The 20,231-nt window shown below is 36.5% G+C and overlaps 7 protein-coding genes and 2 non-coding genes across 12 annotated transcripts; 4 read left to right on the top strand and 5 right to left on the bottom strand.

Annotated features, from left to right (window-relative positions):
- Positions 1 to 56: 56 nt before the first annotated feature.
- ZK512.4 (Signal recognition particle 9 kDa protein) lies at positions 57 to 676 on the bottom strand. Its single transcript, NM_066625.4, has 2 exons — positions 590 to 676; positions 57 to 273 (listed from the first exon to the last, which is right to left on the bottom strand). The coding sequence occupies exons 1-2, from the start codon at positions 664 to 666 to the stop codon at positions 120 to 122; spliced, it is 231 nt and encodes a 76-aa protein (NP_499026.1). The 5' UTR covers positions 667 to 676; the 3' UTR covers positions 57 to 119.
- Positions 677 to 1,221: 545 nt separating this feature from the next.
- On the top strand, positions 1,222 to 4,267 carry ZK512.2 (the record flags this gene model as incomplete). Of its 2 annotated transcripts, NM_001268051.2 has the most annotated exons (6): positions 1,222 to 1,337; positions 2,017 to 2,300; positions 2,622 to 2,765; positions 2,814 to 3,102; positions 3,145 to 3,637; positions 3,687 to 4,267. In NM_001268051.2, the coding sequence occupies 6 exons, from the start codon at positions 1,230 to 1,232 to the stop codon at positions 4,103 to 4,105; spliced, it is 1,737 nt and encodes a 578-aa protein (NP_001254980.1). The 2 variants fall into 2 exon arrangements, with proteins under 2 accessions (NP_001254980.1, NP_001254981.1); NM_001268052.3 differs by lacking the exon at positions 1,222 to 1,337 and having other exon boundaries at positions 2,107 to 2,300; positions 3,687 to 4,105.
- ZK512.11 (uncharacterized protein) lies at positions 1,333 to 1,805 on the bottom strand. Its single transcript, NM_001027833.2, has 2 exons — positions 1,663 to 1,805; positions 1,333 to 1,609 (listed from the first exon to the last, which is right to left on the bottom strand). Exons 1-2 carry the CDS (start codon positions 1,795 to 1,797, stop codon positions 1,412 to 1,414), a joined length of 333 nt encoding a protein of 110 aa, NP_001023004.1. The 5' UTR covers positions 1,798 to 1,805; the 3' UTR covers positions 1,333 to 1,411.
- Positions 4,189 to 9,129, bottom strand: eat-4 (the record flags this gene model as incomplete). Of its 2 annotated transcripts, NM_066622.6 has the most annotated exons (12): positions 4,189 to 4,732; positions 4,786 to 5,160; positions 5,463 to 5,706; positions 6,008 to 6,099; positions 6,844 to 6,901; positions 6,952 to 7,088; positions 7,925 to 8,099; positions 8,143 to 8,260; positions 8,309 to 8,427; positions 8,472 to 8,685; positions 8,839 to 8,889; positions 9,039 to 9,129. In NM_066622.6, the coding sequence occupies 12 exons, from the start codon at positions 9,098 to 9,100 to the stop codon at positions 4,647 to 4,649; spliced, it is 1,731 nt and encodes a 576-aa protein (NP_499023.3). The 2 variants fall into 2 exon arrangements, with proteins under 2 accessions (NP_499023.3, NP_001293625.1); NM_001306696.3 differs by lacking the exon at positions 9,039 to 9,129 and having other exon boundaries at positions 4,647 to 4,732; positions 8,839 to 8,888.
- ZK512.7 (uncharacterized protein) lies at positions 7,315 to 7,964 on the top strand. The gene is made up of 2 exons (NM_066623.6): positions 7,315 to 7,464; positions 7,582 to 7,964. The coding sequence occupies exons 1-2, from the start codon at positions 7,345 to 7,347 to the stop codon at positions 7,885 to 7,887; spliced, it is 426 nt and encodes a 141-aa protein (NP_499024.1). The 5' UTR covers positions 7,315 to 7,344; the 3' UTR covers positions 7,888 to 7,964.
- Positions 9,130 to 11,996: 2,867 nt separating the features above from the next.
- On the top strand, positions 11,997 to 12,142 carry ZK512.12. The gene has a single exon (NR_052590.1). It is a non-coding gene; the product is annotated as an Unclassified non-coding RNA ZK512.12 (non-coding RNA).
- A 2,513-nt stretch (positions 12,143 to 14,655) lies between these two features.
- On the bottom strand, positions 14,656 to 15,129 carry ZK512.10 (DUF4752 family protein). Its single transcript, NM_001027832.5, has 4 exons — positions 15,108 to 15,129; positions 14,971 to 15,061; positions 14,811 to 14,923; positions 14,656 to 14,758 (listed from the first exon to the last, which is right to left on the bottom strand). The coding sequence occupies exons 1-4, from the start codon at positions 15,120 to 15,122 to the stop codon at positions 14,708 to 14,710; spliced, it is 270 nt and encodes an 89-aa protein (NP_001023003.2). The 5' UTR covers positions 15,123 to 15,129; the 3' UTR covers positions 14,656 to 14,707.
- ZK512.13 lies at positions 14,984 to 15,127 on the top strand. Its single transcript, NR_052589.1, has one exon. It is a non-coding gene; the product is annotated as an Unclassified non-coding RNA ZK512.13 (non-coding RNA).
- Positions 15,130 to 15,208: 79 nt separating the features above from the next.
- sec-16A.1 (Protein transport protein sec-16A.1) lies at positions 15,209 to 20,177 on the bottom strand (the record flags this gene model as incomplete). Of its 2 annotated transcripts, NM_066621.5 has the most annotated exons (14): positions 15,209 to 15,596; positions 15,646 to 15,931; positions 15,984 to 16,133; positions 16,189 to 17,260; positions 17,308 to 17,513; positions 17,560 to 17,835; positions 17,881 to 18,036; positions 18,086 to 18,524; positions 18,570 to 18,682; positions 18,729 to 19,323; positions 19,369 to 19,536; positions 19,596 to 19,695; positions 19,750 to 19,789; positions 20,163 to 20,177. In NM_066621.5, 14 exons carry the CDS (start codon positions 20,175 to 20,177, stop codon positions 15,514 to 15,516), a joined length of 3,699 nt encoding a protein of 1,232 aa, NP_499022.1. The 2 variants fall into 2 exon arrangements, with proteins under 2 accessions (NP_499022.1, NP_001293651.1); NM_001306722.3 differs by lacking the exon at positions 20,163 to 20,177 and having other exon boundaries at positions 15,514 to 15,596; positions 19,750 to 19,780.
- Positions 20,178 to 20,231: the final 54 nt, after the last annotated feature.

Below are 20,231 nucleotides of genomic sequence, written 5' to 3'. Positions count from 1 at the left end.
TTTTCTATCTGTAGTGTTGAAGTTCAAGTTCACGTATTTGAAAAACAATTTCATTCAATAAATATAAACTTTTTTTATTTAAATACTTAATTAAACCATAAACATAAAACAAAGCGTGTTTATTGAGTGACAATACCGCGAAGCAGGGTCGATGACAACTTCTCCAACTTTTTTACATCCTGCAATTGATTCGTACTGTATTGAAGGCAGACCACGTCATCGGTGAGCTTCAGCACGAGCTGTCCCTTTGTGTGGTTGTACTTGGTGACGAATCTGAAAATCAAAGTTTAGTTGTCACTAAAACTTTTGGAAATCTCCATGAGGAATGTTTTAGGGGATTTTTATTTAAATTCAGCTGAATATGCCATAAATAACAAAGAAACTACAAAAAAGTTGGTTGCAGAAATATCGACAAAAAGATTTTCCAGGAAATAATCCTTTAGTAATTTATGTTTCTCACGAATAAAAATTATTGATAAAATTGATTTTCTTTCGCTTTTCTATTTTATGTAAATATCGCACATTTAAGTAATCTATAACATTTTTCAATCCCGAAAGTGACGGTTTTTTTAAAATATTACGAACTAACCTGCATTTCTCCGGATTGGCACTATGAAGCCTTTCAGCAGCTTTTGCAAATTCGTCCCAGCTTGTGAAGTATGTCATTGTTTCGAATCTGAAAAAAAACTTGATTTATAAGTATGGAAGTATTTGAATAAGTAATGAGCGCAGAAAAGAAGGAAAGACGATTTTGGAGATTACTAACAAATAATATTATTAAAATATTCAAGTCAATTAATTCATAAATTCACTAGTAAAATAGTATTATTAAATTTTAATATTAAATAAAATGCTTAAAACATAATTTGTTGCCGGCCACATTTCAAGTGTCGTAAGATTCACTGCACTGGACGCAGAGATGCAATGCCGGTGTTTGCGTACTTTTCGAATTAATTTTTTTTGCTGAATTTTAAGAATTTTTAGATAATCTTTCTTATTCCTTAATAGTTTTGAATGGGTTTTAGTCTTATAATTAAGTGAGATTTCAATCTAATTTTTTCAACAGCTTTCGTATTTGAAAATTAACTAATTTTCATAGGAATTGACGGAATACTAAATATTTTCCTTGTTTGCTTTAATTAATTACTTCTAATGAATTTATCTTCTTATTAAACGTTTTCTCCGTTTAAAATATCTTTCCCAACCTTTATCTTTTTTCAGCCGTCAAAATGACATCAAAAGTGGGTCCAGTAGCCTTGAAAACGTTCCGCGAGAAGCTCGGCCCGGAACTGCTCGAAGTATTCGATAAAAGTTACAAATCGTTCACAGATGTACAAGTAAGTTTATAATAGTTTATTTGATCGAAGTGAAATTATATCAAGTGAGGAAATGTCCAAAATTTCCAAAGTAATCAATCCTTCTTCAATTTCGCATCCTTTTTTGCATCGTCCCAAGGAAATCTGAACGGATGAGCAGGTGTCATATCTCTCCATTCTCTATCTATATCGATATCGTATTCTTTAATTTTAACGTTAAAGCATTTTGCCATCACTATCACAAATATAACTGCCACAAGAACCACGAGAAAAGCAAACACGTAGAAAGTTTCCTGAAATTAAAATAATGTTTTTAATTAAACATTTTCCACTTAAAATCCAATACCTCATCAAACAACTCGTTGAATGTTGGAACTGCTTGATTCATCTGATGAACAACGTCCAACATTAATCGAGTTTTCCCATTTTTTCGCTTCCCTTGATAATAATACGCTCCCCAGTCCTGTTTCGGTTTGTTCATTCTCTAAAATCAAGAATATAAAATAAAAATGTTTGAAATATACAAGAAAAAGCATAGCATAAAATGGGTCAGAAGGGTGGGAGAAAGGATATTGATCGGGAGTTAGAGAGACGCAGACATGAGAGCAAAGGAGGAGTGTGCTCTCCTCAAAGCTGAGGAAAAAGCCATTTGATGTAGAAAGTAGTAGGAATGCATCTTTATTTAATTATCCAATTTCAGGTTCTCTCTGGAACACATCTCCTTAACCTGTCTGATGTTGTCGTTGAATCTCCAACTGGATCTGGAAAGACTCTTGCTTTCGTTTTACCAATGATGAGAATGATTCAAAATGCAAAACTTCAGCCTGCTGACATTGGAGCACTTATTCTATCGCCTTCAAGAGAGCTCTGCAGTCAAATCGTTAGCGTAATTCAACCATTCGCAGAGAAACTCAATTTAACTGTGGAAACAGTTACTGGAGGACAGAAAGTGGACAAAAATATCAAGATGTTCAAGAATAAAAAGTATGTTCGTATTTTTATGCGGAGTAAAAGATGAATTACAAAAAGTTCGCCAAAAAAAGCGAATTTCTTAATGAGACCTCAAAAAATTTCCATCATTTTTATGACGGTTTGAAAAATCGAAGAAAAAATCGAAAGTTATAGCAAAAATTAGTTTTTTTTTTTAGTTTTTGAGCTGCAAAAATATGACATTTTTTGGCAAATCTCATCATGAAATTCATTTATTTTTGCACATTTTGTATGTATCTACACACTCAAAAAACGTCCTCCTCTAACAGTTTGTGGAAAATAAAATATTCCCATTTTAATTTCTGCATTTTCCAGTGTCAACATTCTTGTCGCCACTCCCGGACGTCTTTTCCAAATAATTCAACACGAGAAGACCCTTATTGCTCGAAAAATGAGAACTCTTCAACTCCTCGTCATTGATGAAGCGGATAGATTTAATGAAATTCAGTTTGAGGATCAGTAAGTTTATTGAAGAACATATTCAGGCTTAAAATTGATTTTTTACAGTATGCGAGAGATTCTCTCATGTATCCCAAAGCAACGTCGTACCGGATTGTTCTCTGCTACTCAGGTTAAGGAAGAAGATGATTTGATGGTTTTTGGTTTGCGTAACGCAAAGCAAGTGAAAGTGGCTCAAGAGAGGAACTCGGCCGCACCTTCAACGTTGAAGAATTATTATGTCGAATGTCGAGCTGATGAGAAAACGAGTGTCTGTTTGGAGTTTATTCGCCAGAGAACGGATAAAAAGATTCTTATCTTCTTTCCTTCGTGCAATTCAGTTAGATATTTTTACAAGGTATATTCAATTTTAATGGAGATTATTATTAATATTATTCAGATTTTTGAAAGATGTCTTGGTAAACGCCCATTGTTCGCAGTTCATGGAAAATGCTCAAACCCACACCGTGCATCTCAAATCAAAGCATTCTCGGATAGCACCAATGGAGTTATGATTTCAACTGATGTGATGGCACGAGGAATTGATATCTCGGATATTGACTGGGTCATTCAGTTCGATCTTCCAAAACATTCCAGTTGGTTTGTCCATCGAGCCGGCCGAACAGCCAGATGTGGTCGTGAAGGAAATGCTCTTATTCTCATCGCTTCGGAACAGTTGGCCTATGTGAATTTCCTTGATAACCACGAGAAAGTAAAGCTTGATGAGATCAAAGTTCCAACTAACAATTCGAGAAAATCGGAAGAGCTGAGACAGAAAATGATCAAAATTCAAGTTTCTGATCGTGCAATTCTAGAAGCTGGAACTCGTGCATTTGTGAGTCACGTGGAGTCATATGCCAAACACGATTGTCATCTCATTTGCTCACTTGATGGTAGGTTATGCAAAATATATAATACAACGCTGAAATAATAAGTTTACAGATCTCAACGTGGTCGGTCTTGCCAATTCGTACGCTCTTCTCAGATTGCCGAAAATGCGTGAACTGTCACAAAGAAAAGATTTGGATATGTTCGACAGAAGTGCCATCGAGACATCTGAAATCAAATACGCCGATGTTAAACTAGAAGCCAATCGGGAAACTGTGATGAAAGAAAAGCACGAGAAGAAGGTCGAGACGTTGGCTGCAAAGGATAAGAAGCGCCGTGAGAAGGAGGCTAGAAAACTGAAGAAGATGGGTGGAAGGTTCAGAAATGGTGGTGGAACTGGTAGAAAAGCAGAGGAGAAGAAGGCTTTGAAGAGAAAGGCCGAAGAAGAAGATGATGCTCAAAATGATATCCGATTGTTGAAGAGAATCAAGAGAGGAAAGTTGAGCAAGAAGGAAATCAAGGATGTTCTTTAAATTGTTTTTTGTTTCTTTATTACTTTTTGTTTTCTTTTTTGTTATTGTCTTGTTATCACTGTTTTTCGTTTTCATAAATGAACGTTTTAAAATGAAAAATCAATTTATTGCAGAACGATATGAGATCGCAAGAAGAATTAAATAAAAAAGTTTCAATCGCAACTGATTCTTGCTTTTGTATTATCCAGATGCTAATTTAGCGAATTTTGCTCCAGGGTCTCGAAGCGATCGATTTTTTGAATCTCAAAATAGCGTGCGCCTTTAAGTACTGTAGTTGCTAAAGTTTTTCTCCCGTTGCTTCAAAAAAATTTGTTTCAATAAATTTGAAAAAACGGGTGAAAAGACGTTAGCAACTACAGGAATCCTTGAAGATGTTGTAAGTTTGAGAAAATCGATCGCTTTGAGACCTGGTATTGTAGTTCTGGTTTTTCGCAACTAGGCAATAGAACTTAAGTTAACATAAGATATTAGGAATAACTGAGAGAATTAAATAAATAAATTAAAATTTTTAGAAGGTATCCTAACTAGACGTTATTTATCACTACCACTGCTGATAATGCGGATTTTCCACAACTCCAGAGGATCCATGTTCATCCCAAGCTGAAGCGAACGGGTTGGTTCCAGGAGCTGTAAATTTTCAAATTTTATGAGCTCATAAGTTTATAACTGTTCAAGTTTACCTGGAGCCGCCTGAGCTTGATAAGAAGAATCAACACCGGCTGGTAACTGTGTGAATGTAGTCTCAGCAGCTCCGTATCCAGTTCCATTGATTCCAGTTTTATTCACCAATTCCTTATTCGACCATTCTTCCTCCTCTTTTGGTTCTGCCCATTCTTGAAGTTCTCCGGAAGCATAGACAGCATAAAAAGTGACTCCAGTAAAGTGAATAAGACTGGCTAATAAGAAAACACTCGTCCATCCGTGTTTCGAGTGAGCAGTGAATGCTTCAGTCACAAATGGGCAAGTTAATCCGGCAAGTGTTCCGATTCCATTCGAGAATCCCATTAGGATGGCTGCATAACGGGGAGCAATGTCCAAATGATTTACGTTGAAACCTAAAATTACAGATTGTAAGGCAGAGTCCATGGACACTATATTACGACTTTTGCAACAAAAATACGGTAATTTGATTTCCTTTACTGTATCGTCTAGAAATGTCATAATCTCTGCATCTTTGAAACTTTGAAACTATTTTATACGAAAAGTTACAAAAATTGATCTACTGACGTTTTTCTTTATCAAGGTTTCGATGTTTCAAAAATCAGATGATCATCGTAATAGTCAGAGGAAGTATACGTAGTATCTCTCGATAAACTTCCGCATTGTAATTCTGCAAAAACTGCAAAAACTGACATACCAGAAATAGCAAATCCAGACATTCCAACAGCAGCAATCAATGCCATTATAGCAGTTGTATCACTTGTTGTATATGCAACAATTAGCATGAATGCAGCTTCTCCTCCAAAACCACCACAATTGAAAATCTTCCGAACGGCAGTGGTGGAAAGGATCTTGTTGGATCGGAGATAATCAGCGAGTTGTCCACCCATAAGGACCACGCATCCCATTACCAAATGGGGGATTGCAGCAAGAAGTCCGGACTGGAAAATATTTCTAAATCGAATTGTTCCAGTTGCAACTGGAGTTGAGGTATTTCAATCATAATGTTATAGATGTATCGCTTTCCAATTGTATCAAAGTCTTTTAACACTGCTTTTCCTATTCGCTTTTTTCTACTCATTCTCTGATCTCTTTTGTAGAATTTTCAGTCAAAATGTCTCGTTTGTGACCTTGGTCTCTCGGTCGTACAAATATTTGAAACTTCACGAACACCTCGAATATAGTTTGATCTTACTATCAGTTACATGTCTACAACTCAAAGTTTAGTCTCCAAAAACTCACGTCTGCGATCTTCATTCCCAATGCTTCCTTCATATAAGTCAATTGATTTTGCAAAAGGAGATAGAAAGTCCAGCTTCGAGCAAAGTTCGCAACTGAAATATTTAGTTGAGTTTTTTTCTTCATATATTTGAATAGTTTTATCATTTTTGTTTGACACTGTAGGGCTTAAAAGTTAAAAAAAAAAAGGTAAAATTGTAGAGTTGAGTTCAGGAGAGAACGGAAAATCCACAAAACTGTTTGTTTATTAATGATAATCAAAAATTTTAAAACGAAAATTGGAAAATAATTTTTCAAATGATAACTATTTTTGTTTAAAAGTTTGAAACAAGCTTCTAATAGCGCCTGAAAGTTTACGTTAGCCGATAAAAATTTCAGACTTCTTTTAGACAGTTTTTTCAGAATTTTTTCTAGCGTGTCAAATTATGTTTAGACAATTGAATAGTTTTCTATATTTTTACATTTATTGTTAATTTTGAAAGCTGGATTATTTACTGAAATGATCAGTTTTTGTAGATTTGCAAAATTTTGGTAAATACCAAAATTTTCCAAAAGCATGGTATTTTGAGTAACTTTTGCAGGTTCGAGAAAAAAAAAATTGAAGTAAGCAAGTAAAAATAACTGAAAATAACAATAATTATTGGTCAATTTCCAAAATTATCGTTTGCGAATACTGAGTTTTCACCACTTTCCTAAATACATAAAATTGAAAAAAAAATTTTTTTGAGGAGTTTTACTACGATATTCAGGCATTTTAGCACTAACGGAGCAATTTCAAACAATCATAGCAACCGACAATGCTCCACTTCTAACATTTTCCAGCTTGCTCATCTACTCACCAATAATTGCCCACACAGGCTTTGAAGTGACAATTGCTTTCCATGGAATCGATCGGATCTGTAATTTAATTCTAGTTATTCTCAGCGTTCCTTCAATTCAGAAATCACCGTTGGGTGGGTGTTTGAGACGTGACCAATTGCATCTTCGATAAATATTTTCTCTTCTTGCGATATGGTCGGATGAAACGCGGGTTTCTCAAAAGTGACACAGAACCAAAGAATCGCCCAAATGACACCACATACTCCTGAAAAAAAGAACCTTTTGTTCGTTTCTCATCATCTCTATCGAGAACAGTCAATTGATTGATGATATCTCATGTGCAGAAGTTGTGTAATATGAAACAAACCGTTTCGTTGTACATCGTCCTTGTAACAAGTTGTTTATGAAAAAAGAACTGATCAAAAAATTGAAAAAAAAATTGGGGCGGAGAGACAAGAGTAGATAAAAGTTTAAAAAGCCAAAAAGTCTCTACTTTGTTTTGCAAAACTCATATCGAAAAAATGCAGTTTTTCATCAGTTCTGCAATTCTTTTTTCCTATGCTTTTTGTCAATCAATACCAAATGTTATCTTGACCGGAGAACCAAGAGTTGTTGCAAGAAGGATACTTAATGTGGATATGGTAAGTTAACCTGGCATTTTGAATTTTGGCAAATAAGTTTGTTCTAACAATATTTATTGAGCATCTTTACTTGCCTTCTCAATTAAAAACTGATTAAACACATCAATAACTTTCCAGAAAGCTGCTCAACAACTTGCTTTACCGGATGATCAACAACACGTTAGATATCAAGTAAACGTTGTGAGAAATCAAGAAAATCCATCCGACTCGACTTATCTCACTGGAGAACGCACTCCAGTGACAGTCTATCGCAGAATTCTGAGACCTGCTAGAATTACATTTACTGGAGATGGAGTGATTACAGACAGCTGGCAAGGAACTAGTGATGCTGTTGAAATGGAATCATGGACATTAAATAGACGACCAACTATTGATGGATCATTTGTTCAACCGACACAAAATCAGCAAGGAGCTTTTCATTGATTGATTTTTTTAATTTTTTATTTTAAATAACTCTTACCATAAAGATAAAATGGAGCAGCCCATGAGACGTATGAAACCAAGAAAGCAGATAAAGGTAGACCGAGAACAGCTCCAGCATATGATCCTGTGAATGCTGTGGTTGCTAGTTTAGATCTTTCCATTGGTGGGGCCCAATATCTCCAGACACCATGCATAGCAGGGTAACAAACTCCCTGAAAAAAGAGTGCTGTATCTAATAGAACTTTAAAAATTTACCTGAACAAGCCCTTGAGTAATTTGAATGAAAGCCACAAGGTAGTCACTTTTCACTTTAAATCCATATGGTAGGAGAATATTCAAAAATGCTCCGACTCCGATTCCAAATCCGAATAGTCTGGAAGTAAAGTTATCTTAACAGTAATAATATCGACAAAGTTCATACTTGTTTGGTGGAAACTTTGCAGCAAGAAAACCAGCCGGAATCTGAGTGACTAAGTACCCGTAAAAGTACGAACTCTCCATGACACTAAGCTCATCTATTGTCCAATTGAATTCATGCATCTTAAATTTAACAATTTTTGCATAATTTTTTTATCGTGTCTTACATGAACTTTTCCGTATGGATCTGTATAATTTTTATACATATGAGTTTTGGCTGCACCGAAATTGCATCGAATTCCAAATGAAATCATGAATCCCATATTTGCAAGAATAGCTAGAAGCCAACGTTTTCGGCATTTTCCGATCCAAGTTTGCTCCATAACTTGAAGCACTTTGTTTGAATGCATTTGCATCGGGTTTTCGTTTCCTTCTTCTTGCCTGAAATTGTTTTTTTCTTGAAAAAGGTTTGGAAAAATTTTAATTTTGAAAAATAGTTGTGGCAAAAGTTTACTAGATGTTCACTATCAATCAAGAACAAATTCGATCTGATATCTATAGATTTAAAAATCCACCTGCTCTTTATACACTTACATTTGCTGTGGGGGTGCTGCACCAGTTGCAGATGCAGCTGCTGCAGTCATTCTGAAATTAGTTGAGATATGGAATCGAAAAAAATGTTAATGCTTGAGAGGTATGTGCGCTCATTCAGCCCCACCAATTTCACGGCCGTGTGCCTTTTTGTTGTGTTGGGCTCCGGAAATGGTGGACAAAAAATCTCAAAAGAAACTCACTTGGCGAGTGGCTCTCCAACCATTTGTTTGCCACGATCCCAAGCCTCGTTCCATGACGACATGGTTTCTGAAAATGATGATGATGATGATGGAGTTGTTGTAAGAGGAAGGAAAAAGCAAGTTGAGATGAGAAGAAGTAGAGGAAGAGGTAATAAAGAAAAGGAAACGCCCCTTCTTTTCAGTCACTTTTTTATGATCTACTACTCACCGCGCTGGGTCCCACCCGTCTTTTACTACTTATTTATACATGCACTTGTCTTCTGACAAGCTTGGTTCTAGGACTCACTGCCTGGTTTTTGATAGATGGCTTTTTGGTGAAGAGACTCTCGTTGCTGGAACACTTGTTGAAAAATAAAGATATAAGCGCTGCATAGTTGTTATAATGCATAAATATTTCTCGAATAGCTTGCTTTAGATATGTATTTGATTTTTTCAGTTTTCGATATTTTTTTTCGGTTTCTATTTTGATATTGAACCCTTGTTGGTTTGTGTTTAAAGACTGGTATTCTATATTAATCCAACTTTAAAATTGAAAACACAAAACTTCCTAATATCAAGTCGCTGAAAAAAGAATATCTAAGATGTACATGGAAAATTAGAAGAAGCTGAGAGATGTATACAAGTAATTGAAAATGACGTACCTTGATAAGTCTTCCGCTCGAATTAACCGAAAAGCTTCAAGACATGAAAGCTATGAGAAGAGAGGTAGAAGGAGAGACTTTTTTTAGTGTTTAAATCAATATTTAACACCTGTTGTGGTTAGGTTCTCTTTCATAAGATTATCTAATTTTCTTTCTAGGAAACCAATTGAATTTTGCAATTATTCTATATGGCAATGCTAGAATAATATTTAAAGGGATCTCCAAAAATTACTGAATTTTTTTTCAAATTTTCAGTCAAAGTCTGATAAATTACCAAGCTTCCAAGAATGTGAGAAATTTGCAGAATTGATGTAGGATTGATCACATCGTATGTTTAAAAAGAAATATAAAATTGTAGAATTAAAATAATTTTTTGGACGACTTCCAAAGTTAGGATAGGTGAAAACTGAGTTTTCACGACTTCACGACTGCGAATGAAAGCATTACAAAAAATTGAAGTGTTTTATAATGACTTTTAACCACTATTAGAACCATAACTAAAAACCCGCAAAAGAATTTCAAATTTGCAGAAAATTAAAAAATTTTGCCGGCGACTGTGTTCAGCAACTCTACCGTTGCTTCAATTTTTAGTTTAATAAGGACAGAAATCTTTCTTTATTGATTATTTGGTGGCATAACCAAAATAATTCTGCCAATTATTATGGAATGACAGTTGATAGTCGATTTTACTCTAAATTTCAAAATGCCCCAATCAATGCGAAAAAAATGTTTTGCAATTATTGTTTCAAACGCGCTAACAAATAGTTGAGGGTATTTAGAAGATGGAAATATTCCAATTTTGACAGTATCTGCCTACTGCCTGCCTAGACTGCCTAGAAAACACAACACATGAAATATGGTCGTTCTTTGTTTCACTCCACGTCATAGAATCAGAACTTAACAACTACCAAAAGAACCGGAAACGGGTCTGATTTCAAGTCAAAATCGGGTGCCGCCCACTACGGACCACTGGAAAAAATAGAAAAAAGGAAGTGAGGGAAGACGGGGAAAGGAAGGGACAACGAATGAAGTTGACATTAATAGAAAATCGACTTCTAGAAAGCCCCCTACTATCACGTCAGTTTAGATAATGATGATGATGACTACTGGTGCAACACATTCAAATGCAAAAAATGCTTATAGCCACCTATCAATCTTGGAGGTGTGGGGGTGATGGGACCGGAAATGGAGATATGGGGGGCGCCAGGCAATATATGAATATTTTTATTAGATTTATTGCAATAACAATCAAAAAAAAATTTTTGTCTCATTTTTCGGATTTTGTGAATGTTTTTGATGATATACGGTTTTAGGAAGATGTAAATGGACAAATAATGTTTTAGTAGTTTTAAGAAGTCACAGTCACATTGGAGATTTTCGGCTATAATAGACTCAAAATGGTAGACCGTTTTATTAGAAATTTTGAATCGCCATAAAAAATTGTTGAGAAATTTTGGGTTCTAGTTTTAAGTGTTCTCAAAATTCCAAAAAAAATATATTGCTCAATTAACTATTCAACTTTTAAGATTTAAGTTTTGAATCTAAAATTCTGTAATATATGTAGCAAGGTTGTAAGCATAGAGCAGCAATTTCAAACTGAGCTCCGAGGATTCGGAAGAACGTAGTCATCTGAAGTCACCGACTTGTTCATTCTTTTTGCTTACATGAACATAAACAAACATAAGAAAAAGGTGTAAGCAGTCAATGCGCGACAATGAAAAGAACATGAAAATCTCATTAGTTGATTAAACGGGAAATATGTGTTGTTGGTAGTAGTTTTGTAGGCTCTTCGAATCACCATATCTGCGTCTCTTTAGTGAGGGATGAACTTAGAAAATTGATGTTTTTTTAAAGTTTCAGTTTTTAAATACGGTCATCACTAAATATCACTAAAAAAAACAGCTCAAAATTTTGGATTTCTCAAAACTTCCAGTCAACGATTTGGTAAACTGGCAAGTTTTTCAAAAATCTGGAATTTTGAGAAAGTTCGATCATTGCTGCAGTTTCGAACTCCTAGGAACTCCTAGGTTAAATAGAAAAAAGAGATCATGAAAAAAATTTTTGGTCGACTTTCACTTAAAAAAAACTTTCAAAAAAACGTTTCCAAAAAGTGTTTCTTTGATTGGGTATTTTAGCACTATATAGGAGCGGTTTTATACAAGATTCCTACTGACGAACTTTTCACCTCAACCATAGAATATAGATTGGATAAAAAATAATTTTTACTGATGACCTTTGGTTTAGAATCGAACGCTTTAACCAAATTTTCAAAACCTTGAATTCTAATTTATCAAATATGGTTGATATTTTGTCAAAATGACAAACTTCAAGTTTATCCCTTTGTCAGATCTACTTCATTCTGGAAATAGACGGATGGCACCCCAGACCTTTCCAACTCATAAATCGTCACCTTTTTCGGTTGTTCTCTCAAAAACCTTTCAACCTCTCAATTTTTCTAGTGACTTGTGCCCCCACACACAGCTTTTTCAACAAGTTTTGAATTACGGCTCTCCGAGCACACACACACACACACTCGACGGCGACGCCTTTCACCTCACACACACACACACACAGGGAAAAAGTAATTGCGACACGTCAGGAGAAGGGAAACACATAAATAAAATTATTCAGTCAGTCTCGAGTCCTCGGCGCGATAATTTATTTGGCTTTTAGCACGCAGTCGGGAGGAAGCACAAAACTTTTCTTGCCAAGAATATCGCTTTCTTCATGGATAAAGGTGATTAGATGCATAACAATTTGCAAGAGGTATATGAAAAGTACATATGTACGAAAAGCATATCAACAAATGAACACCACACAGTTATCTCTAATATTGTTTTCTATTAATGGTCAGGTTGCATCCGGATATTTTATATTGATCTATGAGTTTGTAAAACTTGGCCCGAGTTTTCAGTCATAATATATCCAAACTAATTGAATAGCTAGAATATATTCTCCTAGACAAGTGATATCAACTAAACATGTAATAAACATTCAATTCTGCAATAAATTTTGGAAAATACAGAGTGTGAAGCGTTTCTCTGGCTGAATGTTAGAAAAAGAACATTAGGATTGATAGTTTTTAGATTTTTAAAACTTTGTTTGGCAATGAACCACTAGACGGATTGTAGCCTTGACGAAAATAGTACACTTTCTTCAGCGCTTCAGCTTCTCAAAACCAAAAAATTTGCCCGTTTGGTCTTTAGGCCTGGACTGAAGAGTCTGAAGATTGTGTACTGAACCCAGATCAAGTTTTCATATAGCTTTTTCAAGGGAGATATGGAATCGTAAATGATTGGTGCCAAGTTTTCAGATGCAAAATTTTCAGATTTAGAATCCAAATTGGCAGAATTTCTGTGATCTCAGAAAGCCAGTTGCATGAACTTCTTAAAGTTACAGGTTTCGTTTAAGTACTTCATTAATTTTTTGAGGTTTGTTAGTTTGAGTATTATAAGTTTGAGTATTATAGTTTGAGTATTGTGAGTGGAAAATTAGAAAAATTTATTCGAAAGTTTTAAAGTCTATATTTCAAAAGCTACTGTTTTTATGCAGAGTTTCAAAAAGTTACAGTTAGTTGAAGAAATAATTTTGCTATTTTCAGTACATTACTTCAGTTGAAAACAGGAAAATCCCAAAATTCCAGCTGTAATAACTTTAAAAAAAAATGCAAACCTGGGCTTATAAAAAATGACAAATTCGAAATAAATGTAAAAAACAATATCCGAAAGAAGTCCACCAGTATCAGGGATTATGATGAATGTCAAAAAAAGTGAAAATGAGTGTTGATGGCTCTTTTTCTATCTCTCTTCTTTCCTCCACTTTGCTCAGATTTAAGCACAACGATCGGATTAGCGCATCCTCTTTTACTAGATATCCCTCATATCATCATCATCATCAACCAGTGTTTTCCTTTTTTCATTTGCTGTTTTTATGATTTTAGTTTTTAGAGAAAATAAATGAAAAAGGGAATAAAAACTATGGTTTTGATTTCTTCGTGGAGAAGATCCAATGACATTGAAGGAAATTCAAGTCGAAACGGAAGAAGCAAAGAGTGAAATTGATGAACAAGGAAATATGATCGGGAAAATGACAATAGGAAATTGTTTTTGCAAAGGTTTGACTGCATTTTTTCAGAAATTTCTTCAATTTTTGGAGATTTACAATCTGAAACAAATTTGAGTTTCTCAAGCTGGAAGTCTTTTTTCGAGAAAAATTATATCTCACTTTCCAAGTAGTGAAAAATCATAGAAAATTCCACAGACATGGTTGATTGAAAATTACAGTACACTTCAAAGGTGCACACCGTTTGCATTTAATAAAAATTTGATGTGTCGAAACCGGATACCGTACAGTATTCGCATCGGAGCAAAATCTAAATCAACAAAAATTCAGACGGATTATGAATAAGACAAAACAATTCATAAAGTTTATAAGGATAACAACTAGACGCTCTGATGATATCAAAGATTAAATGAAACCTACAATGCTGAAAACTAAAAAAAGGAAAACACTCTCCGAACTTTTCACCCTAAATGGGCGGAGTGTGACACAAAAAAGGTGCCTTCAATGACAGCAAAGTGGCTATGGAAAAAAAGGAAAAAAGGGGAGCAACTTGTGGAAAGTTGGATTAAAAGGCAGAAACAAGAGGTAATGGAAGGGAAAGAGAAGTGAAGGGGGCTAAAACACCTTTTAGTTTACTTGGTTATAGGCATTCCAGGGGGTTCAGGAGAAAAACAATTTGATTGTTAAATTTATCATTTCACATTAACATCACAGAATCCTTTGTAAAAATTGATAAGCGATACAAAGTTTTGAACACAACAATATGTTAAAGGAAAGTTTCACACCTATGTTCATGCCTACACGCCTTCTGCATGCCTACTGTTTACATGCCTGTTTATTCTTCTTCTTTGTGCTTGCCTGAGGCGTCCTCGCACGCCTCGCCTGCCTGGCCTACTAGAATGTGGACAAAAATTAATCAATATCAAATTTATTCTGAACGTCATTTTTCCAATAAATTACGATCCATCAGTGAGCTACTTCAATCCCATCTCCCATTTCGAACGTAATTGGTGATCTCTGAAATTTTGGAAATATACACATTTATTCAATTAGTCTCAATAAAACTCACGACGCTACTCTTTCTATAGCTTCTAACACTATTTTTATCAGTACGAATACCGTAGTGATCAGCGACCGAAGGTGAATGTTTCGCTGCTCCATTCACTGCGATAGATGCTCCTTCTGAAAATCTTTTTTCTGGAAACTGCCTGAAAATAATTGTGACCTACTGGCTACGGTATCCCACCAAGTAGTCATTCTGAGCGAGTTGTAGAGAGAAAAACCGACGAGAAGAAGCTCGAAGAGCACTGAGTACCAAGACTTTAAATATTCGAACATCAATCAGAAATATTAAGAGAAAACTCACGTCCAGTTGATACATTTTCGAATTTGCGAAATAATGGTATTCGATTAGTTTTTTGTTTTGTTTTTAATTCGATTTCAAATGTAAAATTCAAATAGTGATTTCACGGTACATTATATTTATTCATTTCAGTATATATTTATTTACCAGAGAATCAATTCAGAGCACATATTTTCTCGTCAGAACAAAGAAAAACTAGCCTACTTATTTTTCAGATAAAACCGTAACATATATAGTTGCACAACAAAAAAGAAGGAAGATACTATGGAATAATCACAGAAGTTTTTAGAGGAAACGGGCCTGACCAGATAACAGGAAATGGTTATTTGAAAGAATGATAGTGGGTGGGAGGGGGATACAAAAGGCGATGGGGACGACAACACATATAATTTGGAAGAATTGAAGCATATTAATCGTTATTCTGTTTGGATAATGATTCGGAAGGAGCCGTTGGTTCACCGCTGAATGGATCAACATATTCGGAGGAATCATCTGAAAATGAAATTAATTGAAGAAAAAACTAATTCTCAATTAATTATACCTTCAGTGGGTGCAGGCATAAAGCTGAATGACATTGGCATGGTTGGAGGCATCATCGGTGGCATTCCAGTGTCCATAGCTGGTGCTTGGCTAGTGGCCATTCCCGATTGAAGATATCGTGATCCAACTCCACTTCTAGCACTTCGCAGACTATTCGTGCTCGATTTGTTAGAATCAGGACCTCCACCCATCAAATGAGGAGCTGACATGACTGGCGGTGGAGCAGCTACGACCTCTTCTTCTACTCCAGCACCAACATATCTTTTCTGAACAGGATCCCAAACGATCTGAACAAATGAATATTTGATATTCAAAAAATCGGCTTTCAAATTAACATACACTTGGCTTTGAATCGTCAGGCAGGATCATTTGGTTTGCTGATGGAATCGATTTGATGACTTTTTCCTTAATCGATCCGAACCATCCTTTAGATGCTTTTCGTTCATTCAATGCAAGTTCAGGTTGTTTCTGTGGGACAGGCGGCGCAGTCTTTAATAATTAAAAATAATTACTTGTCATTCTGAAGGTTTCACAGAAAACTCACAGTTTTAGCATTTGGAATAGATGCTTGTCCTAGTGTTGCTTGTTGAAGAACCGGAGCAGAAGAAACGGCTGGTGGTGGTGTTGGTACACTTGGAGCTGTTGGGTTTGCAAAGTTAGGTGCAGGCGAATAAGATGGTTGAATATTTCGCGGTGCAGGTGGATATGAAGTTTGATTGCTTGGCGGTGAAGTGTCCCATAAATCATCCAGTTCCGAACGAGGACTTTTTGCAATGCTGGCGTCAACAGGTTTCGGAATAGGAATAGGTTGAGGTGATACCATGATTGGAGTACTGACAGGTGGAATAGGCATCGATAACGTTGGCATCGGTGGCTTCACAATCGCTGGAGGCGTCATCTCAGGAACAACATTTTTAGAAATTGGTGGTGGTGTTGAGATTGGTTTTTCGATAGTTTTTGGAAGGGATGGTGGTGGTGGTAAAGTGGATGAGGTCAACGTTGAAGTTCTTGATGCTGACGCAGCGACAGTAACCGAAGAATCGGATTTATCTGTAAATGTCGATTCAGATGACGATTCAGTAACCAGGGTAGGTGGAGGCAAAGAAGCACGTCCGGGTGCAATTGGTTTCTCGACAGTTTTATCGTTATGTTGTTGATCGTTACGTGATCCAATCTCCAGCGGCGCTTGATGCTCATCATGCCATTTTTTAGCTTCAGACGAAATAGATTTGTTTTCCACTGGTTGTGGCTGTGGAACATGTTGTTGAGATTCTTGAACTGGAGCTGCACCTAGCATTCCTCTCATAGTTGTAATCCAACCACTTTCATCAGGAGTTGCGGCAGCCATGTATTGAAGACTCTCAGCCAGATCGCAAAGATCAAACATTGCATTTTTATCGAAAGCTGCGACATACATCCACAACGATCTTGCTACTTCTGTACAATATCTGAACGCATCCGTAGCAAATCCACCAAAAGACGACAGCTTCTTTGCGTATTCAATACGAGCTAACTGATAATCAATCGATTTTGCTAGTGGTGAATCGACATTGTTATTTCCCAGTCGGAGAGCATAATCAAAAATATCAGTAGCATGAAGATCAGTGAATGAGAATCTGAAAAGCATGTTTTATGTTATGCATATTGTGTTAAGTAATCTTACCCAGCGGTTCCTGATAGTCCATCAACTCGATTCAACAAGTTAGATCCACTATGCACAAGGCCGATGTGCTTTCTCGAAGTTTCATCTCCGTCGTGAGCCACTGGAATAAATGGATCATAACCAGCCAGAATGCATACAACAAGGAGACAGAAATCAGCAGCACAGTTTCGTTCTCTTTTTGCTAGGAGCAAGCCGAGATGATAGATCTGAAAAAAATTTTACAGTTTTAGTTTTGCTTTTCTCCTGCCGTACCGTTTGCATAGCGGTCTGCGAGTTTAGATTCGCAAGAACAATGGCCGCATGTCGTTTCCAATTGTTGTCATCATCGAACGCCGAATTCGTCAGAATCGGAGGTGGTTGATCACTTGAAACTGCAACCAGTGTTGCGAATGGATCGTCAATGGAACGAAGATTCATAAATCGTGCCTCGATTTCCTCAATTTTCTTAGCGTCATTTGGATGCAGTCTACGGATCAATGTCATTGCGTCGGCATAGAGTCCATCGGTTATAGCACTTTCAACAGCTTCCTGAAAAATTATAATTATTTAATTAACAAGATTAGACAAAATTACATTAATGTGACCACCAAGAAGATACTTATTGAACCGCTCCTTTGCTTCGAACTTCGAACCAGACTCGGATGTCCCATTGCTTGAAATTCCAGTTTTTTCACCAAGTTCTTCCGAGGCATTTGTCAGCAGTGTTGCTACATCGGGTCCGGTGACTCTCTTAAAATGTTAAATTCCTACTAAGTTCTCAAATTAAAACAATTCTTACTCCATGTTGCTGAACCATGATTTCGAGCAATTGCCAGACGAGAAGAGCATCCACCACCTCACTTTTCTTTACGTCACCAGCATTTCTGATCTGGCGAAGAGCGTCGATTTGTCGTTGGATGTAGAGACGAACGGAATGAGTTGGAGTTTGTCCAGCAATCAGTGGTCCTTTAAAGTTCTGAACTGATTCGATCACTTTTCCAGATTGTTCATCGAAATGAAGAAATGTTTTCAGATCATCCACATGAACGCTGGATGTACTTAGAACATGTCCAGTGATACTATCGATGGTTCCCGCTGGTTTAATGATCACCAATTTTCCTCCAACACCAATGGTAGCAAACTGAAGGCAGGAGTGATAATGAAGTGGTCCGTTGCTCAACACTTCTTCGGGTTGCGAGATGTTAAGTTTTGGCTCTTCGCGTTCCTCGATTTTATGCCTATAATAATATTTTTGCTCATTGTACCGTTGGTTCCATACTCACTGATTGAAATCCAGTTTCTCGCTCTCTGCAGCTTCTTGTCGTGCTTTTTCGTACGCCAATCTGTCGGCTTCCAGTTGCTTCAGGGAGAATTCTTCTTGCATCCGCTTGCAAACCTGTAATTTAAAATATGAAGCAATTCAATTTTGTCAGTAATCTTACCTTAAAAAGTGCCAGATCTTTAGAATCACCATACCCGCGGTAGGAGTAGAATTCACGATTAAAAATTACGTGAAACTCATCAATATTGTTGTAAGGTTTGTTATTAACGGCACAGTAGAATACATAAGCGACACGGTCGATTGGCGGCATCTTATAGTATTTTTCCGGAGGAGGCATCGTTCGGAACACATGATCAACAATAGCAGAGCCAAGTTTCACAACTCCGTAGTAATAGCTTTCACTTTCGCTATTATAAACTTCAGAGGCAAGGGTATTTGTTACACTCCTGGAGCCTTGTGCTCGTCCTTCCATATAAAAATTTCGTACTTCTTCCTCTTCTTCGTCTTCTTCCAGCTCTTCTGAAGTCTTATCAGACTCTCCACTATCATATACAAAACCATTTCTCATTGAAGATGCGTTCGCATATCTTTCAGCAGCAGTTGATCGTGGTCTCACAGGCTCACGGTGGTTGTTCGGCAGCAATCCCACACCAGCACGACTATTCGCGTAATCACTCGCATATCCAGATGCATTTCGAGCTGAAGGAGCACCAGAGAAACCTTCGCTTGGGCCACGTGAAGAGTTTTGGTGATATCTGCAAATTTCCATAATTAGAAGAAGAAACTCCCTTGTTTTAAACCTTGAATAAGTACGGTCATATCCATTGAAAGTTGAGTTGAGGCCTCTTGAACCATTACTCATTCCAGTACCCTGCCGGTTACTCTTTTGAGATACTGGGCGAGCTGGTTGAATAAGAATGGGTCTTCTTGGTTGTGGAATATCGTTGTCCAGCCGACTGCGTCGAGGCCTGAAAAAAAAGCGATGAAAAGATATCGATCGGCGTGTGAAATTCTTGTATTCACTGACCTTGAATGGTTAACGGATGAAGCGTCATCATCGCCTCCTCTAGAAGACGGAGGTGAAGCATTGTAAGGATTATTCCAGTCACTCATATCGAAACCAGAAGCTGAAAATGAATAGTGATTGATAAAAATTGTTGATAAATCGAATTTTATCATACCTCCGGCATTCATTCGTTGTTCATACTTCATAGAATCGATCTGTAATAAATTAGGCGAATATACAAGTTAAGTGTCGAGATGTTAAAGTCTGTTGGGTAAATATAGAGAGGCAGAAGACAAGGGAAGAAAAGAAAAGAAGGGGCAAATTGAGGTCAACCGTGTCACTTTAGTGCCAACACGGCGACGCAAAAATGCACGGAAAGGGCTGCTGTGGGGAATATGGGAAAATGGGAAAATTGAAAACAAGAATAGTTCAGTTTTCCTTTGTTGGAAGTGATACGAACAGGTGAAAGTGAATGGGAAAATGATATGAATTTTGTTTTTTATTCTTCCAAATGGTAAAATAAATTCGGTTTTTACTTGTTTTCTTAATGGCCTTAAGATTTAAAATTACAATTTTGGGAAATCTTACCCTGTATCGCCGCATTTTCCATTCGAAATCCATAAAAATCGTGGGTTTTTGGGAATTTCCAATTTAAAG

Source organism: Caenorhabditis elegans, chromosome III (assembly GCF_000002985.6).
Source record: "Caenorhabditis elegans chromosome III".
NCBI classification, from domain to species: domain Eukaryota; kingdom Metazoa; phylum Nematoda; class Chromadorea; order Rhabditida; family Rhabditidae; genus Caenorhabditis; species Caenorhabditis elegans.
This window is presented reverse-complemented; position numbering and strand designations above follow the sequence as displayed.